Source organism: Eubalaena glacialis, chromosome 3 (assembly GCF_028564815.1).
Source record: "Eubalaena glacialis isolate mEubGla1 chromosome 3, mEubGla1.1.hap2.+ XY, whole genome shotgun sequence".
Lineage (NCBI taxonomy): Eukaryota > Metazoa > Chordata > Mammalia > Artiodactyla > Balaenidae > Eubalaena > Eubalaena glacialis.
The window spans coordinates 34,873,746-34,897,602 of NC_083718.1; the positions used below are offsets into that span (position 1 = coordinate 34,873,746).

At 52.4% G+C, this 23,857-nt stretch overlaps 1 protein-coding gene across 16 annotated transcripts in view; it reads left to right on the forward strand.

Annotated features, from left to right (window-relative positions):
* The window catches only part of PLEKHA6 (pleckstrin homology domain containing A6), a 125,704-nt gene extending 106,364 nt beyond the window's left edge, over positions 1-19,340 (forward strand). For 10 of the 16 annotated variants that reach the window (XM_061187447.1, XM_061187454.1, XM_061187450.1 and 7 more), the window contains 12 exons: positions 1,705-1,773; positions 3,006-3,086; positions 3,373-3,522; positions 4,338-4,433; positions 5,828-5,939; positions 6,510-6,649; positions 9,037-9,166; positions 9,366-9,472; positions 10,334-10,510; positions 11,536-11,703; positions 11,781-11,914; positions 12,436-12,700. In XM_061187447.1, coding sequence (XP_061043430.1) covers positions 1,705-1,773; positions 3,006-3,086; positions 3,373-3,522; positions 4,338-4,433; positions 5,828-5,939; positions 6,510-6,649; positions 9,037-9,166; positions 9,366-9,472; positions 10,334-10,510; positions 11,536-11,703; positions 11,781-11,914; positions 12,436-12,700 — 1,629 coding nt within the window. Of the gene's footprint in view, positions 1-1,704; positions 1,774-3,005; positions 3,087-3,372; positions 3,523-4,337; positions 4,434-5,827; positions 5,940-6,509; positions 6,650-9,036; positions 9,167-9,365; positions 9,473-10,333; positions 10,511-11,535; positions 11,704-11,780; positions 11,915-12,435; positions 12,701-18,150; positions 18,275-18,962 lie in introns of those variants that run through there. The other 6 variants (XM_061187448.1, XM_061187456.1, XM_061187449.1 and 3 more) reach the window with 4 other exon arrangements.
* The last annotated feature ends 4,517 nt before the right edge of the window (positions 19,341-23,857 follow it).

Here is a 23,857-nt window from a genome sequence, read left to right on the forward strand (position 1 = left end):
TTATTTTCATCTGGCAAATAGTCTTTCCCCCTCCATGTTCCTGATGATCATTGATGCATAAGGATAACGTGTTGGGAGAGCAGTGTTCCAATCTCTGGTGTCCCTTTAACGTGGCTTACGTGCTTTGGCCTCCTTGTTTGCTCCCTGGCGCCATCCCAGATTGGCATGGATGCTACCAGCCCAGCTCTGGAAACTGTGTTTAGCAATCCTTTGTACTCTAGAGCAGAGGTGGGCAGGGTTTGGGGAGAGAGACGTGTGCCTTCCCAATGTGACGGCCCATCCAAAGAGCAGGTCACATTTTCTTTAAAGTGGTTTCATTTAGTTCAGATTTTGGGAGATCGGACTTTCCAACTGCCTTTGTGGTCTTTGACCAAACCAGTGTGAGAAATGAGAGCTGGTCCAATGGGATGAGACCCACCACACTCAGGCGCCCTGGGGAGGTGTCACTGGGCTGGGGCCTCTTCAGAGCCACAAGCGAGGGCACAGTGGCCTCCCAGCTCCCTTCTGTGGGCTTTCCTCAAGGGCAACTTCAGTGCGGGTCCTGAGACGGAGTTCACAAAGGGTGAGTGATGGGCAAGGCCAGGCAGAGGATGCTGGAGGCCTCAGAAGGAGCTGTCCTTTCCTGTTTCCTGGAAAGCAAGCACAGGCGGGCGTGGGGAGACGTCTCTCTGTGGGTCTGAGTTTGAATCGTCTATTCCTTCCTCTGCTGCAGATGAGTGAGAGTGAGACTCTCATCAGTATGGTGAACCGCATGGTGGAGAACTCCTCCCCCAGGGCCCAACTCTTCATGCAAGTAAGACCTCTGCCTGGCAGCATGGTCCCCGTCAACACCATTTTTCAGCTGCTTGTGCATGGTCGGTGCACCCATCAGGGATGAGTCCACTCCGCCTGCTCACCTGCCAGGCCTCATCTCCCAGGCTCAGCCTGGCCTCCCTCCTTTATTTTCACTGTGTCTCCTCCATTCTTCACGCTCATGGGTGAACCCAGGCCCATTTCCCAGACCATCAAAATAGCCAGCACTGACATCTCATGCCATGCCAGGGATCGCAAAGCTGCTTTTTAACGTTCAGGACTTCTCTTTCATGTTTGGTATCTTCTTAACAGTTGTTGGGGTGAAGGGCATGAGGGGTGTGATATGGAACCATCCAGTGACAGAGTTGTGTAGAATGTGCTATGGTTGCTGCATGTGTCACCAAGGGCAGGCGCCTTTGCTGGACTGAGAGACGCTTCTGGTTTAAGCGCAAGCCCTGGGGCTGGCGTTCAATCTAGTAGGGTGGTCGTTCTCAAATTCTTCCAATGCTCATTCTGTTCTCCCAGGTCTTATCCTTATCAAAAACAGCCAAGACTTAACTGCTGTTCTCATGGTTGTTACCAATAAGCCATTTGGGAGCTACACAGCCCTGGAGTCCCTCTTGGCAGTAGATTCTAGACCTTAGAGGAGAGGAGATACAGAGCACGAGTGAGCAGCATCTCTACCTCCAGAATCAACCCAGGACAGTTGGGACGGAGCTTAGGCTGGGCTGTCCCACGCTTTCCTGCCAGGGGGCAGAGCACAGCTCCGCCCAGGTCCCCAGAACAGATGCTACCTGAGGTGATGGAACTGTGGTCGGTGGCAGGAACGAGGCAGGATCGTCAGCTCTCCCGTCCCTGCGTGCCCGGCCCTGGCTGTCCTCTGCTGTGGTAACCGGCCTCCTGTTCCTGCAGGTCCCTCCATACCCAGAAGTGTTCCGGGACAGCCTCCACACCTACAAGCTAAACGAGCAAGACACAGATGTAAGAGCAGCTCGCCCGCTCCCTCTGTCCACTCCAGCGCGCCCCCCCCCACTGCCCTCCTCATCCTCACTCTCCTCTGTGGGGGCTTTTCCTCCATCCATCTCTCATCTTCTGTGGCCCTTCATACATTTGAGTCCTGTCCTCTGTCACCGCAAAGACAACATTCTGCCTGAGCCTCCTCTCGTTCTTACCACTCACCCCTACCCCCCACCATGGCTGTGTGTGTTTCTCCACTGAGTTCGAGGCCCTCTTATCTACAGCGGTGGCATGTGCCTATTTCAGGAGCACAGACTTTGTTAGGAGGTAGAGCATGTAGTCCCCAGGTGCCTGGAAAGAAGAACGAGGCCTGGCTCCACCCTCAGGGAGCTTCTGGGCAGTGGGAGGCCCAGGTAGCAGCAGGTGGCAGCACAGGATTCATATGCTGAGCGGACTGTAACAGGGTCTGCAGGAGTGCGGGGCAGGGGGACCACGTGGGCTGGTGGAGGCCGGGGACAAAACAGGTGGCACGTGAGCTGGGCCTTGAAGTAAAGGGCCCAGAGGACAAGATTTGGCCCACTAGAAATAGCCAAGGGGGTATTTGAGGAGTGGCGTGGATAAAGGTGTGGATGCAGGAAAGCACAGGTCTTCCCAGAAGACAAGCTTGGCCTAACCTGCCTTGCCTGGGTAACAGATCTGCCCAACAGGCAGGGGAGACGCTCTGTACAGGCAAGGACCAGACCTCAGAGGGAGCCACCGTCAGCCATCCTGAGACTCTGGAAGGAGGAGGGGAGATCAGGGTCCTGTGGGACTAGGGAACCAGTTTACATTGTTCAGCGGTTTTGCTAAGACTGTTGTTCAGAAACCGGCCTACGCCTCTAATTCATACACACCTGGAGGCCTAGGAGGCGAGGCCGTGTTATCTCCTCAACCCCTTGTGAATTGGAACCACAAGAGGATGGGAGTGCAGAAGCTTAACATTTGGCTCTCAGCCCTCTCCCCTCTCAAGCTGACTCGCTTCCTCAGAGAATAAATTTGTCTCCCCTCCCAATGGGTCTTTGGAGAGTCCCCCAAGGTGAAGACCATCTTCCCGTTCCCAGGAGCCTCCAAGGTCAAGGTGAAGGCCCAGGGTTCCTTGGCAGGGGAGAGGAGGTGGTATCCAGAGGCCAGGCCCTGCCAACCCAATTCCCAGGTCCCCATCAAACCGTGTCCTTCACTCCCTTCTTTCTCCCTCCCTTCCCCCTTGGGGACCCCAGAAGCTGCTGGGCAAGTTGTGTGAGCAGAACAAGGTGGTGAGGGAGCAGGAACGGCTGGTGCAGCAGCTCCGAGCTGAGAAGGTGAGAGCCGTGGGGTGGCCCTGAGTGGGGCAGATGGGGGGCTGGCCCAGAGAAGGTGTGGGTTGCTATCTCCATCCTGACCAAGCTGATGAAGCTTTGCCCCTCCTTAAACTTCTGTCCTGCCCTTAATCAGACCTGCCGAAGCTCTTCTGGGGACCTTAGCCAGTGGGAGGGAAACCTCCACTAAGCTGCCTGGTTGAAGCCCTAGGGCTCAGGCCTCTGCTGCTGAAAGCCCGGGAGAGGAGATATCAAGGCTGCTCACAGCCATTCCCCTGCCTTTCTTCAGGAGAGCCTGGAAAGTGCCTTGATGGGGACCCATCAGGAGCTGGAGATGTTTGGAAGCCAGCCTGCCTACCCGGAGAAGCTGCTGCACAAGAAGGAGTCGCTGCAGAACCAGCTCATCAGCACCCGGGTGGAGCTGTCTCAGGCAACCACGGTAACCTGGGAGCTGGGTGTGTGCTCCCACCCCGGTCAGCGCCTGGACAGGGGAGCCACCTTCCAGCCTGTGCTCCTCTAATTCCTGTTCTCCTCTGACGGCAGGAGCAGGGTGCTGTCTGCGAGGGGCATAAACAAAGACCTTAACACTGCCTTACAAAGAGGCAGCAAATGTGCCGGCCTGCTCATCCCATTGAGTCTCCACCAGGGAGACTGGCTTGTTTCCCACAAGCCACATCTGCACCAGGATTCGTTCAGCACAAAGTGAAGTTGAGGGCCACTTATTTCCTTGGCTGCTCTAACAGCTTTGCTGCCCACCTTTTCCTCTCCCCTGGAGAACCAGGATACCGGCAACATGCCACCCTGGTTACTTCCCAGTAGACACAGGGCAGACCCTCTGACACAGAGAGCAGCAGCAAAAGCCCCAGGAAATTGTGGCCCAGAGGGAGGAAGGTCTCTAACCTCCAGAGAACAGGCACTCCCAGCTCTTTCCTTTTTGCCCTCTACTCTCTATCACCCAACCTGGGGAGAACAGGAGGGGTGTGAGAGTGAGGTTAGCCCCTTTTGGCCTGCCTGTCATCCAGAGAGGATTCCGTTTTCCCTCTGTTTGGGCATGCAGTAGGCTGGGCTGTTGCACCTCCTAAAAGGCCAGTGTTTGGCTGTCATCAGAATGTCTCAGCCCTGTGCCCTCTCCCGTCCCTCTGCATCCTCCTCCCTGATCTGCCGGACCCCAGGTACCCGGGCCCCAGGCCCTGAGGCAGGATGAGGAGGGGAGGTTTGGCAATTGCAGCTTCTCAGTAAGCCCTCCCCTTGCAGGCCCTGGCGAACAGCACCATGGAGTACGAGGGCCTGGAGGCAGAGGTCTCTGCCCTGCACGACGAGCTCTGGGAGCAGCTCAGCTTGGACCTTCAGGTGAAGAGGCCCACAGGCAGGCGGGGCTGCTGTGTGCTTCAGGCCTTCCTTTGTCATTTTGGCCAAAAGAGACCACGGTGGCTTCCTTTCTTGCTTTAGAAATTTCAGAGACTTATGACCAGGAGTTGGTCCTGAGATGAAAGGCAAGGTTCAGGGCCTCTTAAAACAGACTCTGAGTTTCAGGGTGAAGATAATGTGGGATCGTTCTTTAGTTCCATCAAATCATGGGGGAAGAAGAAAAGTTGAAGCATGGGAGACTTTAACAGATATATGAATGTAAACAAGATCATGATAAATACAAATCTCTCTCATGACGTCGGAAGAGTACGCAGTGTGGGAGCCATCCACCGGGGAATTTTTAGGCGGGAAAGAGGCCTTTCTTTCTGGGATGGGTCAAAAACACTCTGCTTGGAGGCAGGAGGATGGACATTCCTGGGGCATTCTTCTTCTTTTCCTTCCTCTGTCTTTTCTCTTCCCAGGCTCTGCCCCTTCTCTAGCTCGCTTTGCAAGCCCTGTCTCTCTGATGCAGTTAACACCCTGGTTTCCCCCATTTTCCTCCTGTTTCCCTCCTGGTAACAAAACTTACCACCCAACCTTGCAGCTTGTTAGGTGGGTGAGGTTAGGGGCCTCTGGGCCAGAGGCCCCAAATGCCACCATGTTCTGTGGGCAAGCCTCACTTTCAATGCAAACATTTTGGGAGGTGAGATAGCATCATGGTCAGGAGCACCAGCTCTTGAGACCAGATTCAGATGGTGGCCACACTGCTTACTAACAGATGGTCTTGGGCGTGAGCCTCTTCGCCTCTGAAGTGGAGACAACTGCTGTCCTTGCCTCGTAGAGGTGTTGTGCAGCCGCAGTGAGTTCATGTGTGCAAAGCACTCAGCACAGTGCCTGGTATAGGCGGGCAGGGTGGGGTGGGGGGCAGCGGGGCGGGGAATGTTAAATAAAAGGTAGCTATTATTTTTCAAAGAGTGGACACTGTAATTGAGTAGAATTCATGCGTATCAAACAGTCCCACAGTATGTGAAACAAGACAGTAAATCAGAAGCTCTTGCCTCTGGAAAACAGGCCACCATCAAGTGTCCACCTAGAGGGGCGTTCACTCCAAGACCACCCTGAGCTCCCCTGGGTCGGGGGGGGAATCAGAGGGACAGCTTCTCACTCTCTTCATTCTGAGGCCACATGTTCACCTAAAAGTGCTCTTTGCTGTGATGGCAGAGCCCTCTCCTCCCGCAATTCCGGAAGCCGAAGAGGCAAAGGCTGCCCGTGAGAAAGATGAGTGTGCTAGAGGGATGTGTGTGTGTACATGAGCGTGTGAAAGCTCCCACCGGGAGCTACCTTGGTAGCCACTCCTTGGTAGCCACTTCCTTTGACCTGCTCTCTGGCTGTTTCAGAATGAGGTGCTCAACCGACAAATCCAGAAGGAGATCTGGAGGATCCAGGATGTGATGGAGGGGCTGAGGAAGAATAACCCATCCCGGGGCACAGACACAGCCAAGCACAGAGGTAGGCGCTCTCTCCGCCGGCCTCCTGGCTCCTGGCCTCACCAGAAAAACCTCCAGTGTCTCTGGTCTCCATCCCACACCTGCCAACTCATACCTCTCCAGGCCCTCACACTGTGCTCAGAGACAGTCAGGGCCTTCTCAGGGGTCCAGAAATTTGCCCCCGCCCAGAATAGACAAGATGTACCAATCAGAGGTGCTGTTGCCCTGATACTCTAGATTCCTCCCCAGAACAGGTCAAAGAGCACCTGCACCTTCCCAGCCCCTAAGCCCATGGGCCCATTGGTGATCTGAGACCATTACCTTAGTGTCTTCCTTCAGCCCAGGGACCTTGGGCTGGCTTTCTGTGACACCTTTGAGGTAGTGGTGTCATTTCCATCCATTATCTTTTCCTGCCCAGCTCGCCTCTCAACAGCCAGCCTGTGAGCCAGCCCGTTATAAGTCCCTTCAGCAGGCCCAGGTGGCCCTGAGACCCTAAATCCTCCCCTGCCTTCTCCACCTACAGAGCCCAGCCATACTCCAGGCCACACCCCTACCCCTTCCCTCATCTCTCTCCTCTTCTGTTTCCCCAAAGGAGGACTTGGCCCCTCAGGCACCTACAGCTCCAACAGCCCCGCCAGCCCTCTCAGCTCCACCAGCCTCACCAGCCCCCTGAGCCCTTTTTCATTGGTGTCTGGCTCTCAGGGGTCCCCCACTAAGCCCGGGTCCAATGAGGTAAGCTGAGATCACGGAGAAGAAGGTGGGTGGGGGAGGGAGGACTAGGTCCTCATTTGCCTGAAATTGTACCAATTCTGTGCCCATCTCTTCCCCAGAGGCCTGCAGTCCTAGTGCTTCATCTCTGTCTAAGATAGTCATTCTCACACCCAGTTTGGTGACCCTCCCTCCAGACTTCTCCTTTACTTGTTCTCATCTCCAACTGTCATCTTTAGTTGCCTTTCAGGGAAGTCTTCCTGAGCACCAGGATGGTTAGCAGAGACACCAAACACTTAATAGGAATTTAAATCTAGGATTGTTCTGCGGGTGAGAGGGCTGAGGGTTGGTGTGGGGGGCATTTGCCTAGTCAGTCAATCAGCAAGTGTTTTCTGAGGCTCTACTCTGGGCAAGGGACGGTATGAGACCCTCTCAGAAAGATGCCTGAGGGCCTTCACCCCACCCAGCGTCCAATGGGGACCAAGACCCATTCACAGTGAATAACCCTCCTCTGGAACGTGGTGGCATATGTCTCAATACTGAGCCACGTGGTTCAGATTATAAATGTTCTGATGTTCCAAAGAGAGGGTGGAACTTAAACTGGGCCATGAAGCATTGGACAGGTAGAGGAACAAGGGAAAGGCATTACAGGCTGGAGAGCTGGCAGAAGCAAAGGTACAGGGGAGGGGTGTGCCCGATGTGATGGGGAGACAATGAGGAGAGAGCTTCAGAGAAAATGGGGGACCAGTGCATAGGTGGGGGCTCAGCAGAGGAGGGCCTTGTAGGCCAGGCAGGGTTAGCTCTGGAGGTGGCCCTCCATCCAGGCGACGGGCGGGAGTTTGGTGGTCCAGGGCCCCGCCCCAGGCTCCAGCAATGTTGTCGTCTGCCTCTGCTAATGCTCTTTTCTTCTGCTCTCACAGTGGCTGCTCTTGTTCCTCCTAATGCTCTGGCTTCTCTCTGCCTCAGGAGCCTGGCCCCCCGCGGCCTCCCCTCCCCAAAGCCTACGTCCCCCTGGAGTCTCCTCCCACCGTGCCTCCACTCCCTAGTGAGAGCCGCCTCTGGCCATACCCCAACTCCCCTTCCTGGCATCGCAGTGGCGAGACAGCCAGGGGTCAGGTACCCAACACCCTTGGGTCCTGGAGGGCAGGGACGGAGGGAACGGGGCCCGGCAGGAGACCAAGTCATTGTCCCCTTTCCAGTATTAATTTTCTCACAGCTCAGCTTCTACTGGCCCTCTGTCAGACTCTGGGATAAGCAAAGGGGTGGTTGAGATCCTCATACTGGTCCTGTTTCCCCTTTTTGCTTCCTGTGGACAATGAAAAAATGAGTTGCTACCCCATGGCAGCCCATGGCTGTAGGTGGTGGTTATGCCCCCCTCCCTACCAGCATGACCAGATGATGGAAATCCAGTGACACCCCCCCACCCCCCACTGGTGCCATTCCAGTCCCTTCCTGCCATTGTCCACCTCAGACCCCAATCCTCCCATGCTCTCCCTCTCCCCTTGCCTGTGTCTCTGCCTTATCTATGTCCTCTGAGTCTCATCAGCCCCTGAAGTGTAAGGATACAGACCCTTTTCTCCCCTGTTCTGGCTCCTTCTCTCACCTGGATCCCTAGCCAAGATCCAGGAGAAGTATGCAGTTAGGCTTGGAAGAGGTTGCATGGTGAGTAGAAAGACTCCTAAAATAGGCTCAGCTACTTACTGGTAATATGCACAACCCTTGAGGGTCTGCCTAGTGAGGTGGGCAGAGCAGGTATCATTGCCTCGGTTTTACGGACAAAGAAAGGTGGTAGGACTTACCCATGCTCTGTAGTTGGGCCAGAGCTGGAGTTTCTGACCTCTGGTCTAGTCTCTCTGTACTCCCCTCACTGAGACTTAGATTCTTCATCCCCGTGGGAGGGGATGGCTCAGATGATGTCTGAGGTCCTTTCTAGTCACATGATTCTGTGAGACCACCACCTAAATGCCCTTTTCCTTCCCACAAAGCTCATCTTGTTCTTTTGCTCAAGTCTTGGGTGGGATCCCAACAGAATCCACAGATATCCTTGGCCTTGTAGCCCCCTCCTCCAACCATTCCTCCTCAGGCTCACAGCAAGTCTGTGCTTTTCGTGTTTGCCAGGAGGACTGGTTGGGCTGAGGGATCTCTCTGATGGGCCTCAACGGAGGCCCTCTTGGAGGCCATGAGCCCTCATTCCCCAAGAGGACCACACATTGGCCAGTTTAAGGTGGCATGGGTGGGAGGCTCCAGTGCATCCTTGCCCACTTCCCAGCTGGCACACACAGTTTCCCTGCCCCATGTTTTTTCAAAGGTTTGCACTCCCACCACTGCAAAACAAAGAAACACCACCAGGGACCAAATTCTCAGTGGTCACTCTAGCACCATCCATCCGTCTTCTCATCCCTTCTCCCTAGCCCAAGGCAAGCTATGAGCAAAGCAAGAAAGACCCCCACCAGACATCACCCCTGGACACCACTAGAGACATCGGCCTTGTGCCCACCAGGCAAGAGGTGGAAGCAGAGAAGCAGGCAGCTCTCAACAAAGGTACTTCCTGTTCCATCCTCCCCTGGAAGTGAGGCTAAGGGTCAGAGAAGAGCCCAGAGAGGTGCTCGCTCACATCCAAGGAGGTGCTTCCCCACCTGGGCCTCTCACCTCCATGGAGGGCGGGACTGAGCCTCTCTGAGAAGCAGGCTGCCCTGTGTCCCTTTTTATGGGACCCACTGGCTACTGTGTCTCCCTGCAGTTGGCATTGTGCCCCCTCGGACAAAGTCACCCACTGATGAAGAAGTGACCCCATCAAGGGTGGTGAGGAGGAGTGCCAGCGGGCTCACCAATGGACTCTCCTCCCGGGTGAGTGCACGCCCGCAGGCCTCGAGAGCTTGTGCAGGCCTGAGCTGGGCTGGGAGCCCAGGGGCCTCCGTGTGTCCACCTATCTGTCACTGTTCGAGAAACCCAGGGCTAGAGGAGGAAAGTAGAACAAGAAGGAAGAAGGCAAGTGGAGGAGTTCTCCCTCAGGGAGATGTCACGGGACAAGGAAGCCATGCATAATAAAGATATAAGAATATTTAACAAAATTATTGTAATGTGCCAGTGATGAAATACAAATGCAAAAGTCAGTGGTCAGAGTCAAATGTGCTGACCAGAGGCACCGTGGTAGTTTCCTGGGATTGCTAGGAAGTTAACAAAACACCACAAACTTGGTGACTTAAGACAATAGAAGCTTATTCCCTCACCGTTGCAGAGGCCAGCAGTCCAGAATCAAGGTGTCCGCAGGGTTGGTTCCTTCTGGAGGCTTGAGGGAGCCTCCATTCCATGCTCCTGGCTCTGGCTGTTGCTGGCAATCTTTGGCTTGTAGACGCACCCCCTCCCCCACCAACTGCTGTCTCCACCTTCATATCACCTTCTACTCTACGTGTCTTCTTTTTTTCTGTTTCTTATAAGGACACCCATTATTCGATTTAGGGCTCACCCTAATTGAAGATGATCTCATCTTGAGCTCCTTAACTTGATTACATCTGCAAAGACCCTATTTCCAAATAAGGTCACATTCACATGTACTGTGGTTAGGACTTGGATATATCTTTTGGGGTCCACTCTTCAACCCATTACAGGCAGGCTTCCCAGAGAAGGGAAATTTTAAGGGATTAGAGCAGATGAAAAATCTGGGTGGGGGGGTGAGGCACCAGTCAGAGCCCCGTTCTCCCACTACAGCAGGAGCGCCCCAAGAGTGCTGTGTTCCCTGGTGAGGGCAAGGTCAAGATGAGCGTGGAGGAGCAGATTGACCGCATGCGGCGGCACCAGAGTGGCTCTATGAAGGATAAGCGGAGGAGCCTGCAGCTCCCGGCCAGCCCGGCCCCCGAACCCAGTGCCCGGCCTGCCTACAAAGTGGTAACGTCCTCCCAGCCCCCACAGGCATGGCCTGGCATCTGCCAACACTGCCCACGCCCAGGTCCCCACCAGCCTGGCCTGGAGGGGTTGCAGGGAGGGAGGAGGTCTTAGTCAGGGAGAGACCAGGAAGGACCCAAGCTGGGCGCCTGGGAGACCTGGGGGACGCTTGTCCCCCACTGGGCAGAAGAGATACTACAACAAGTGTTTCCTTTTTTTGTGTTTAAAGAAAAATAACTCACAAAAAGGAATGCCTTGATTATTTTGGCTGAAATGAATTATACAAAATCAGTTAACAGAGGATAGTACAAAATCTGTAACCTAGAAGTAGCCGTCACTTGTTTCTAGAGCATTTCCTATGTGCTTAACATTGGGCTGGGGGTTACTGAAGGTAATCATCATAGCTCACCATCACGTGGCACAATACAAGTCACAATCCTTTTCATGTTATTTCATTTAGTCATTTCAAGGATGCTGGATTAGGAAGTATTACCCCCATTTTAGAGATAGGGAAACAAAGTCATGAGAAATTAAGGGATCTCTGGGCCACACAGCTATTAAGTGCAGAGCTGGGAGTAGCCCAGACTATTGGCCTAATTTTTCTTTCCATTAAATTTCAGAAATACAAGAAAAATTATGGCCCATGAGTCCTGCCCTCAAACACTTTACATTCTAATTGGTGGACTAGAACTTCTAGCATTTGAAAAAATTAGAGATCAATGTAAGACACACTGATTCAGTTGCCCAAAATATTATATATGGCCCAGGATGTGAACACAGGTACAGCAGCATGGGGGCAGAAGACAGTGATGAGATTTCACCTTGGGGCCCTTGTAGGTGAGCAGGCTTTGGACAGCAGCATGGAAGAAGGATAGCTTAGCAGTGGGGGGTGGCCAGGTCAGGCCTGCTAGGCAGGGACAGTGAGGACACGGGCATGGTTAGGGCTGCCTGGAGGCGTGGGTAGCAGTGGAGGTGCTGCTGGCAGTGGGACAGAGGCCCTGCATGGTCACAACGGTGCTGCCACCTAGGTGCGCCGTCACCGCAGCATCCATGAGGTGGACATCTCCAACCTGGAGGCAGCTCTGAGGGCAGAGGAGCCTGGTGGGCAGGCCTACGAGACACCACGGGAGGAGATTGCCCGGCTCCGCAAAATGGAGCTGGAGCCCCAGCACTATGATGTGGATATCAGTAAGGAGGTGAGCAGAGTCCAAGAGGGGCCGGGCGGGGGCAACCCCAGGAAGGGATAGAGGCGGTGACCTCAGTCCCTCCACAGCTCTCCACCCCAGACAAAGTCCTCATCCCTGAGCGGTACATTGACCTGGAGCCTGACACTCCCCTGAGCCCAGAGGAGTTGAAGGAGAAACAGAAGAAGGTGGAGAGGATCAAGACGCTCATTGCCAAGTCCAGGTAACAGGCCTTCGGTGAACCTCCACTTCCTCTACCCACCCTGGCTCCTGGGGCACCTGGGGCACTAGTGCCACGGAATCCAGTGTCCGGACTCATGCAGTTGGGGTTCCCGAGCGTCCCCAGCAGAGAGCAAATGAAAGCAGTGGTTCCAGGCAGCAGACCGGGCCCAGGCACATGGCAGGGTTGGTGACGCTGCCATCGGTGCCAAAAAGACCTACTGGGCTCGTGCACGTGCTGTCATCAAGACAAACTGATGGGTTGCTCTCTGGTGACTTCTTTTCCCTGTCAAGCCGGCCCTAAATGTTCACTTGACCCTTCTAATTCATTTCTAAATGGTGCAGGTAGGGGTCCCAACACGCATTTTGCTAGGGTCCCACTCACCCCAGGAGACAGGCTTGCTGGGAACCGGAGCCTGCACATTCACAGGCCCCTGGATCCCTGCCAACCTCAATCTGCAGGCCCCCAAGCCAGTCGGACCATCCTGTCCCGCCCTCCATTTCTGTGTGTCTGTGCCTCTTTAGTATGCAGAACGTGGTGCCCGTCGGCGAGGGGGACCTTGTGGACGTGCCCCAGGACTCAGAGAGCCAGCTGCAGGAGCAGGAGAAGCGGATTGAAATCTCCTGTGCCCTGGCGACCGAGGCCTCCCGCAGGGGCCGCATGCTGTCTGGTGAGAGGGGCTGGGCCTCGCTCCGCCAGGGAGACCGGCTGACCAGGCATAGGGGAGGTAGTGCAGTGCGGCAGGGGGCCAGGGACAGAACAGGGAGATGTTCCTTGAGGTCAGAATGAGCACTCATTGAGCGCCAGGGGCTGTGCTAGTCTCAGGGGGTGCAAAGGGGCCAGAGTTGCCGACATCTGGGAGCTCAGAGCCAGGACGACCCGCCTAGCTGCTGGATAGAGGAATGGCCAGAGGCCATGCGGGGAGCACAGGGAGCCATTCTACCTGGGCAGGTCCAGGAAAGGCCCAGAGAAGAGGCGATAACTGAGCTTGATTGGAAAAGATGCAAGTATGTACCAGTGGTGGAGTGAGGGCCAGGTATTCCAGGGTATTCTCTGACTTCCCATTCGTGCTGCATGCAAACAGCAGGAATGAAAAGGGAAGATGGTACAAGCAGCCAATACAGTCACCGCCTTGGCTACTGACCCAAACCCACTTTTCTGCTAAGAAAAGATGAGTACAAGGAACTGACTTCACACTGATACAAAGGCTAGTGGGTCTTAGTGGACACTATGGGGTTGCAGCCAATAGGATTCACTTCCCCTCAGCTTGAGGAGAAGCACCCCGGAATAGAGGAGAATGTAATTGGGAAGAATAGAAGAGACCCTATGAATGGGAGGCTTTGAGGTGGAGGAAGGACAGTGGTTAAGTAATTAAGCATGGGAGACAATATTCCCTCCTCCTGAACACGAAATGTGCTTAGGAGGGAGAGAGAGAGGGAGGGTTCTGAGGACCAGTCCAGACGAATGCCCTGGATGGATGCCAGGCTTGTGATGACTTTGGTTGAGGGGGCAGAGACAGGTTGTGCCGGCCAGAGTTATGGTAGCCTGGGCAAGTGTCAGATTAGAATCATGGCTGGACGCACAGAGGAAGGAATGGCGTTTCGTGTTGGTGACTTGGAGGGTTTCAGTTTTTGCTCTTTGAGGCTCCATTTCCTCATCTGTAAAATTCAAATAAAAATACCTGTCTGGTGGTGTGAGGATGGAAACAAGGTGTGCTAAGCACCTAGCACCGTGTCTGTCACCCAGTAACTGCTCAATAAATGCTAGCCGGCTGTCGTAGAAGTAGTGCTGGTGCTGGTGGTAGTATTAGTTGAAATAGCAATAGCTAAAGTAGAAAGAGAAATGTTTTGTGGGTTTTCTAGCTATTTTAAATATGGATATTTTCAGAAACCAGAGGGTTTTAGGCTACAGCAAAGGGGATTTAAGTAAGCGTTAAGGAAGAACCTACTAGCAGTTGGCATATAAATGGACATTAGAATGGGTGGCCAGGGAAAGCCCTTGGAGATACTTCAGAAACAGGCTTTCAGTTGGTCAGGAGTTGAGGGCAAGAGAAGGGATGGGCTTCAGAGAGCCCCATCTTGCAGCCAGAACCAGAAAGCAGCAGAACCAGTTTGGCTACAAGGAGGCTTCTGACAACCGCCCTCGAAGCTTCCAAAGATCAAATTCCACATGTTCTGGGCAAAAGTCAACTTCCTATTTCAAGGGTTAGAGCATACAGCACTGTTAAAACTTCCCTCTGCCCCTTCCCCTGTCCCAGCCCCTGGCTCTCTCTTCTATAGCTCCCCCGCCAAAGGTGCCATGAAAACAAAACCCACCCTGGCTCTTCAGATTCCCCCTTGATACACATGGGCTTATATTTCAGGGTCAGTGTGCTGAAAACAAATGGTCGCCTTGCTTTTGCCAAGACCCCAACTATTTAAAAAATGGCTGTGGCAGGGCCAGACCTCAGACTTAGCCCACTGTCCCCACCACCCCTGGCCTATGGCCCAGATTCCCAGAGCCACAGTTCTGCCAGGCACAGCAGGCGCTGTGGGGGTGGGGGGAGTGCTGGGCACAGGGGGCATGAGGACAGTGCAGCAGGCAAGGGATGTAGATAGTGCCTGAGTGGGGGTGTGTGGCATGGATGCTGTGGTCGGTGGCGAGCTTGTAGCAGTTGTTGGTATACCTGGTGTGCAGTATCTGGGAAGATGCGGCAATTTTAAGTTTGTATGTGTGGCGTGATGTCATTGCAGTGTCTGTATTGGGTAATGGTTGTAGATACATATGTATGGGTGCGTATGCACGCATGTTATGTGTGGGTGGAGGGAAAGTTTGAGTACAAATATAGGAGTGTGTCTGTGTGTGCAAAATGTCTATGGGTGTTGTGCGGAGACCCATTATTTATGAGTACAGATGGTGTTTGGGAAGCTGTTGACGTGAGTGTACAATACGTGGGTGGAGGTAGTGCTTATGAATGCACATATTTACGTGTGATAGGCTTTCTCTGCAGTATGAGGAATGATAAAGAGTGTTTGTGTATATGTTGTGCACAGTGTATGTACTGCACATTTGTGAACACATACCTGTGTGCGCAGGATGGAGAGAGCACAGCCTCATGAATGTGAGTACATGTGACCGATTATGCCTGCAGATGTGGTAGCACTTGTGAACACACAACTGTAATAGCACATCTGTCCACTGCCTATCCACTGCATATGTGAATTTATTTTGATGGATATATTCCTAATGTGTTTAGTATTTTTCTGACTTCTTAAAGAGGTTATATTTAGCAATCAATCTTTCTTGCTCTCGCTCATTTAGTATCATTATAAACATCCTTATTTTGCTGACCTCTGTGGAAGAGATGCCCTTGGGGGCTGTAATCCATACAGATCTGTTTGTAGCCCTGCTAAATGCTACCAAACTGTTACACTTTTTTTTGGTAATAGATCTTTATTAGAGTATAATTGCTTCACAATACTGTGTTAATTTGTGTTGCACAACAAAGTGAATCAGCCATATGCATACATATATCCCCATATCTCCTCCCTCTTGCGTCTCCCTCCCACTCTCCCTATCCCACCTCTCTAGGTCGTCACAAAGCACCGAGCTGATCTCCCTGTGCTATGCTGCTGCTTCCCACTAGCTAACTATTTTACATTCGGTAGTGTATATATGTCGATGCTACTCTCACTTTGCCCCAGCTTCCCCCTCCCACCCCGTGTCCTCAAGCCTGTTCTCTATGTCTACGTCTTTATTCCTGCCCTGCCACTAGGTTCGTCAGTACCAGTTTTTTGGGGTTTTTTTTTAGATTTCATATATATGCATTAGCATACAGTATTTGGTTTTCTCTTTCTGTCTTCACTCTGTATGACAGACTCTAGGTCCATCCACCTCATTACAAATAACTCAATTTCATTTCTTTTTATGGCTAATATTCCACTGTATATATGTGCCACATCTTCTTTATCCATTCGTCTGTTGATGGACACTTAGGTTGCTTCCATGTCCTGGCTATTGTAAACAGTGCTGCAGTGAACATTGTGGTACATGACTCTTTTTGAATTATGGTTTTCTCAGGGTATATGCCCAGTAGTGGGATTGCTGGGTCGTATGGTAGTTCTATTTTTAGTTTTTTATGGAACCTCCATACTGTTCTCCATAGTGGCTATATCAATTTACATTCCCACCAACAGTGCAGGAGGGTTCCCTTTTCACCACACCCTTTCCAGCATTTATTGTTTCTAGATTTTTTGATAATGGCCATTCTGACCAGTGTGAGGTGACACCTCATTGTAGTTTTTTTTTTTTTTAATAAATTTATTTATTTTTTTTATTTATTTTTGTCTGCGTTGGGTCTTCGTTGCTGTGTGCGGGCTTTCTCCAGTTACCGTGAGCAGCGGCCACTCTTTGTTGCGGTGCGTGGGCTTCTCGTTGCTGTGGCTTCTCTTGTTGCAGAGCACGGGCTCTAGGCGCATGGGCTTCAGTAGTTGTGGCGCACGGGCTTCGTTGCTCCGTGACATGTGGGATCTTCCCGGACCAGGGCTTGAACCCGTGTCCCCTGGATTGGCAGGCGGATTCTTAACCACTGCGCCACCAGGGAAGTCCCCTCATTGTAGTTTTGATTTGCATTTGTCTAATAATTAGTGATGTTGAGCATCTTTTCATGTGCCTCTTGGCCATCTGTACGTCTTCTTTGGTGAAATGCTTTAAAATTATTATGTCTACTTTTTACAGAAGATTTTCTGTCTTCAGTTGTGCCTTATATAGATGTCAGTGGGCCTCTCAATTCCTCTCTCTCTCTCCTGATTTTCCTGTTTCTAATCTCTCATGGGCTAGAAACTCAGCAAGTCAACATATATCAGAATTGTGTGTACATAAGTGTAACTGGACTCCAAGGAGCTCTTCAATGAATAAATTGTAAGAGCTTCACTGCATGTACATTGTAACATCTATTTGGCTTCCTTGAGATCTTCCTTGCTTAGGTTTTGATTTTTTGACTCTTTTAAAAGTTGAAGTTGCCAGCCAACTAACCATTATCTGTGATACGGACATGCACACAAATGCGTGTTTTGAAAGAGTTTGTGTATGTGTTTGTATGGCAAGTTACAAGTGTGTTGGGTCATGTGCAAGGCACAGGTTCAGAAGTGCCCATACACACACATCTGAATTATGTGTGCTGAGTAGAAAGGTTTGGTATTGCTGGATCCCATGCACAGACTGTGGATCACTTCCCGTCGGGGAGAGCACTGCGTGTCTTATGTATGTATGTGGGCGAGTGTAGATATGCGTGGGGCTGCATTGGCCCTTTCTCTTGTGCAGAGGCCAGGGAAGGTGATGAGGTCCAGGGTAGGGTGGGAGCAAGGGACTGGGAAGTTCAATGCCAGGATCCCTCTCTTGGGGGAAACACAGTGTGACCCTGGCTGAGGTCTGGTTCTTCTCTGAGCCTGAGTGAGGATGCTCTCTCACAGCTGCACCAGGGGTGCACAAGGGTCCGGAGACGGTGCAGAGCTTGTTCCTAACAATACGACTCCCCTTTCCTTGTCCTTCATTTTGCTGTTCTCAACATGAAATAATAATGATAATAGAGTAAAATCTCATTAATTCGAATGGCAGCACTTTAAGGCCTTTAATGATCTGTTTAGGGGTGGATTGGAATTTGCCTTTCCTGGTTTGATGAAAAGAGATAGTAAGTGACTGTGGGGAATCGTTTTCGGAACCCTCCAGCCTAAGTTAACCGACTGGCTTGAAGCCTGTCAGAAACCTCTGTTTGCATGGAATTGATAAACACGGTGATCACTTGGATTGAGTCATTGAATGAGGGCCTGATGATTTGGATTAGTGTGATTTTACTGCACTATTAATCATTATCACTAGCGATATCACTGCCTATGAGGTGCCATCCCTCATTCTGTTCCACAGTCGTGGAAAGGTACGTGTATCTCCCGGTTGCAGGGATGGAAGGGGAGCCCTGGGCTCAGAGGGGCTGGGCCTCGCCCACAGTCACAATGGTTCTCAGCAGAGCCTGGATTGGGCCAGGGCTCCTCTGGGGCCCCATGCTCTCCTCCATGGCACCCCTGGAACCAGGCCAGCTCTGCCTCAGCTTGAACAAGTTCCCAAACTCAGCTCTCCTTCTGCTTGCCTCCTGCCTTGCTCCCGCGCACCGCACGGAGGGGGGCCTCGCTTGCTCTGGGCGCCCAACCTCCCTCCTCCCACCCCCGGCCGCCCCTATTCACTTCCCTGTTCATTTCTGTTTCCAGTGCAATGTGCCACCCCAAGCCCTCCCACCTCCCCTGCCTCCCCGGCTCCACCAGCCAACCCCCTATCGTCTGAATCCCCACGGGGCGCCGACAGCAGCCATGCCATGCGGGTCTGAGCTCTGACGTAAGCACTTTTCTACTGTATTTCATCCAGCCCAGGGAGCGGGACCCCTTCCCTCACCCCCGTTGAGCCATCTGCACCCTCTTGTTCCGTCCGGCACTGCTTCTCCCCTCACCCCAGTGCCCCTTGCCGCTCTTTCCCTTCCATCCATCTGCTTGAGCCCGCAAGCATCCCCACGCAGTGTCGGGCTAGAGCCGGCTGGCAGGGCCGCTTCTTGGATGCTGCAGTGCCAGTGGCTTTGCTTCTCCAGAAGCAGACGGGAACAGAGCTGAGGCCTCTCCTGTCCGCTGTCTGAGGGACTGCCCTGACTCCCACCCCTGCACTTCCTGTCGGCCAAGAAGCCTGCCATCTGTTGAGATACACAGCAGTCCTGCCTCAGAAGCCCCCAGAAGCTGCTTGTCCCAGATCTTATTTCTCCCAGATCACTCCCAGATCTTACTGTAAATTAAAATAGCACTGGGAGATTCTAGGCAAAGGCTGTGTCCCTTCTTTCCCCCTAGCACGCAGCTGCTCAATATCAGGCAAGTGAACAAGAATTGACTTCTACTCGTTTGTTCCCCTCTCTCAGGGTTGAGGGGGGTGGGCGGGTTTCCACAGGTTTTTGCAAGGCAAGACTTCTCTCTGGGGAGGGTGGGCTGGAGGGTCTGCCCCTCTGTGCAGCGCTTTTCTCACCCGCGTCTCTCTCCTCCAGCGCAAGCCCTGGCCGAGGCCAACGCCGTGAAGCTCCACAGAGCCACGTTCTGAAGCCCGCCTCTGCCCATCCTGGCCCCCTGGCCCCCCGCCCCTGTGCTCCCATGGGAATGCCACAGAGAGCCAGGCTGGGGACCGGGGTTCTGCCGAGAGGAGCACGGATGCCTCAGTGTTCACATACCCACGGCACCCGGCCCTGAAGTCCTTGCTGCTCAGACGGTGGTCCTAGGCCAGGGCGTGAGATGGTGGGGTGAGGAGCGCCATCCTATCTGATGCCCACGGCACAGGGAGCGTAGGTCTGGCTCTGGCTGGGGTTGTGATGGCCCTACTGGAACATTCCCTGATGGAGAAGATGCCCTGGTGGGGAATGCGCTCTGGGCTATCTTAGGTTAGGACTCCTCTCTTGACGCTGAGAACAGCACCCACCATCACCCCCTTCCCCCATCACCCCTGCCGTCCTGCCCCAGCTGTGCCCAGGGTCTTGGCACATCTCTGCTTATGGGTGCTCCTTTGGGGTCCAGTGGAGACTGACCACCCTGCCTGAGCCAAAGACAAGATGATGAGAGATGGGGAGAGGCTCCTCGGCTCCCAGAAGACAGTGCTGGCTGTGGATAGAGAGCAGCAGGTCTGTGCAGTGTCTGAGGGCAGGTTGAGAAGGGTAGCAGAGAGAGAGGGAGAGGTCTCAGGAGAGTGGGAGGAAAGGGAAGCAGCAGGACTCATGCGCAAGTAGGAGGAGGAGGACGGAGATGAGAAGGGGTAAGGGATTGGTTTCCCCAGGGTGGAACCTTAGGTTAGTGCCAAGTGTAGTGCCAGCTGTTGGCTCTGCTTCTTCCACCTCGTCCCCAGGATCAGCGGGGCTGCCAGACCGAGGACCTGCCATGGAGCATACTGCTGTGGGTATGGAGGTGTGAGCTGAGGGGCTGGGCAGCAGCAGTCTGGGAGATGGCTCTTTCTAGGTCTGGGCCTGGTTCTGGGGTCAGGAGCAGAGAGAAGGACCTGTCTTACAGAGGGTGTGGTCAGCCTGGGGGCCTTTCCTAAACATTTCTGTGACATTATCTTGTCTCCCTTCCCCCTGAAATGTGCTGTGGGCCAGCTGAGCGTGTGCCCTGGAAAGAGGGAATGTGGCCTTAATCTGGTAGGCCAGATTCTGGGGCCCTACCCTGCATCCCAGGCATTCCAGGCATCCCAGATGAGGACAAGTCGAGGCTGTATGGAAGGTCTCCCTTCTAGCTTGGCTCACTCACAACCCACCTACCCAGGGAGCCAGTAGTGGAGAGACAGAAGCAAAGCCCATTCTCCGTATGCTCCACCCACCTTCAGATGAATGTAGCCAGAGAGGATGGAGGAGAGAGAGTGAAGCTGAAAAACCTTGGCCCCTAGGCCTTCTCTTTGCCAGAGTTGCTGCCCAGAGACTTCAGTCTGACCTCCAGTGGCCCCAAGAATGATTACTTCATCTTCCAACAATTCCTCTCCACTCCTTCGTGGCTGGGACAGTTATGGTTCATATGCAAGTAAAGTTGACAATTCACTCAACAAATATTTATTGAGCACCTTTTATGTACCAGGCACTGTTCTAGGTGCTTAGGATATTCTCATGCTTCTGAGCATTTACAGACGGGATTCCACTTACCTTCACTTCTAGCAGGTTTTTTGAACATGACCCTTGGCTGCAGTTCCCATCTTCAGCACAGCTCAAGCACCCCAAACCTGTCCCTTCCCCCCCACCCCAGACTGGCAGGTGGGATTGGCTCCCAGGTAACCGTCTCTCCCTTCTCCATCTTCTCCCACACCTTATCCATCCATAAGAAACAGATTTTTCAGGGCCTTCCATGCCTTCCCCTTTCTTTGTCTGTCTCTCCTTTTTTTTTAAGTGATATTTTTAGAAATACATGTAAAATACCAAGGATTAATGTCTGCCCCTCTGCCACCTCTCTCTCACCTCTTATTTCATAAAGCTGGCTCTTTATGTTGCTTTACATGCCTTAATATATGTTTTATGAAGATTATACATATTATAGATGTATATGTAATATATATATATATATTTGTTTGGCTGTCTGATCCTTTACTAGAACTCCTGCCCAGGCCCATTTTCTCTCCTTTACTTTCCACATCATTCCTAGCATACTGCGGCCATACCCCATGCCTTTTGATCCAAAGAAGGGGAGAGGAAAGACTTATTTTAAGACAGATCTATTTTACGCTTTTGTTATAAAAGCAAATCTATTTTCAAAATGTGCAATGTCTGAATGGAATTGGCAAATGATATGAGGAGACTGGGACGGCTGCCTCTAGGTCCAACCCTCCACCCTTCCCTCCTCCTCGGCAGCTTCCTTCGTCCCATTCCCCAGTCTGCAAAGGGCTGGTCCCCAGAGCTCACCCGGAGAGGATCTTGCCAGGGCAGGACATTCTCTTGCAAGTCCTGGTCTAAGGATTTGATTACGCTGTCAACTTTTGATGACCCTCTAGGGTTATTGGGTGTGAACCCTCTTCAAGGAAATGTTTACAGTTGTGTGCACAAAAGTACAGCCTCGCAGGCACACACCCCCCAGATGTGCTCCTGGACCACCTCCTTTATCACCCTGCTGGAAAGGGCAGCCTATGCCAAACAGCACTGAGAATGTCAGTCTATTCTTTGATGGACCTAGAATATTTTGCAACGGCCAAAGGAAACGGTTTGGCATCACAGGTCCTTCGGGGCAGATACATTCAAGTTCCTTGGACTTCTCACACTCCTTTTCACTTGATCCCTCACTGGTCTGGGTGACACCTATGGCATCTGTCTCCCTCTGTGACCTTTCTTCTGGGGGCCATTGTTAAGGGGATGGTACCCCAGTCTGGCATCCAGACTGCGAAGTCAGCCCAGAGGGTCCCACGGACAAGGTACATCTCAGACTTGCCAAGGACTTTCTTGCTGCTGGGGCTCTGAACTAAGCCAGCTCAGCCTTCCAAACTGCTTATCGACTGTTGAAGTGGGCAAGGGGCTCTTGCCTTGCAAGAATTTGGGCAGAATGGATGTCTTTTGTCCAGATCTGGAATCAAGGGTTTTGGAATCTAGCACAGAGCTCCTGGCCAGCATTTGAAGCCTGGCTTCCCACTTTGACATTTGCTGGCACCCTATTCCCAGCCTAAAGCATCTCGCTATGAATGAAGGGGGCCTAGATGGAGGCCCAGGGCGAAGTAACCGACCTGGTGACAGCCCTGGTTACTAATCTAGGGCCTTCCCAATTAGCACATTACCTCCCTCATCAATAACCAAGAGGCTGTAATCAAATACTAATACTGTCACTTTAGAGTTTTTCTGAGGTTGCAAGCTGTGTGCACTTGCTCGCCTTCCTTGGTGAGAGGGATGCTCTTGGAGCAGGGCTGACTATAGCAAGACAGAATTAATTCCTTTCCCTTTAGGTATCCCCCGACAACCTGGCAGCTCTTCAAACTAAGGAAAATATGAAATATACATATATATATATATACACATATATCTATTTATGCACATATTGGGGCCAATTTGATTTGCTAGTATTAGACAATAAACCATACAAGGAAATTTATGACTCAGTGTCTTTATTTAGTATAAAAGTGACCTTAGAAGAAGAGTTAAGTTTAGATAAACAGAGGGCATCTCTGTCAGGGGACCAAACAGCCGTACCAGCCCCTTAGCATCTTTCTAGCCGACGAGCCCCTCCCCAGGGAGGGGCCGTCCTGAGTGACAGGCGGGAGCTTGCTTCCCTCTCAGCAGCATTCTTTTTAGATATAGGTACTGAAGCACTCAGTGAGTTCTGCATTTGTATCTTGCAAGTTTGTATAAACCCAATGCAGGGAATAAATGGTTTGTACAAGTGGTGTGTCTCTGGCACTCTGTGTCCGTGTCTGCCTGTGGCTGGCCTTGGGGTCCATGAGTGTTTACGTGCTTGGCAGAAGAGGGGAGGGGTATCTGGGGCCGTCTTTCCCTAAGAGAACTGGGTTCAGAGCATATGCACCCCCCATTCCCCCCATGCCTTGGGCTGTCCATCTCAGCCTCCCCAGGCAGGGATCCTGGAGTTCTCAGAAGCGTGCCACCTCCCCATGAACTAGGGAATGATGGTTTGTTGTCAACACCACTGTCATCTTTTTGATCCAGGTGATCCCAGATCAAGGTTTGTCCCAAGGTCCTGTACAATGGAAATATCAGATTCTTCAGGCCCTGGAAGCTTCCACTGAAGGCAGGGGTGGGGGGAGGTGGTATCAGAAAGGTTGCCCAAATTCTTTTCATCTAGCCTCAGTGTTTTGGGGTCATTTCTCTTGGCAGGTACTCAGTGGTTATCCCTTATTGACACTCAGTGTGAAGGACTTTACCAGAGCTGCTCAATTTGAAGTGTTTGTGAGGAGTGAGAGTCAAGAAGCCCTGTGAATTCTATAGGGCGGGGGGGGGGTGGGGGTTGGGGGTGGGGGGGTAGGGGCGGTGGAGAGAGAACGGGAGCCCAGGACAGCGGCAGGCTTCCCTGGGCTTCTGCAGGATGTCTGGGGAGAGGAGGAAGCATTAATGGTTCAAGAAAGAGGATATAGGAAGGCAAGCTTCTTGTAATTCCTGATTAGCCTCAGCCTGGTTCTAATGGCTGATTTTGAATTCTGGACACTTCTCATCCTTAAAAGGCTAGTGGAGTATGTATTTTGTATCTATCATCTATCTATCTATACTTTTAAAAATGAGTAAAATGACTGGATTTTGTAACATCCCTGGGAGAGCTATAAACCTTGATGTCCTTTGTGAATCAGGGAGAATTGGGACCAGATACAGGCTCAAGACAGACCTTTAGAGTTGGAGGAGGTATACTGGAGAAATTGTCAATTTCCTGGACCTGCCTCTCTGTCTGCAGCTCCCCCTCTAGGCCAAAGCTATTGACCTGGAGAGGAGGT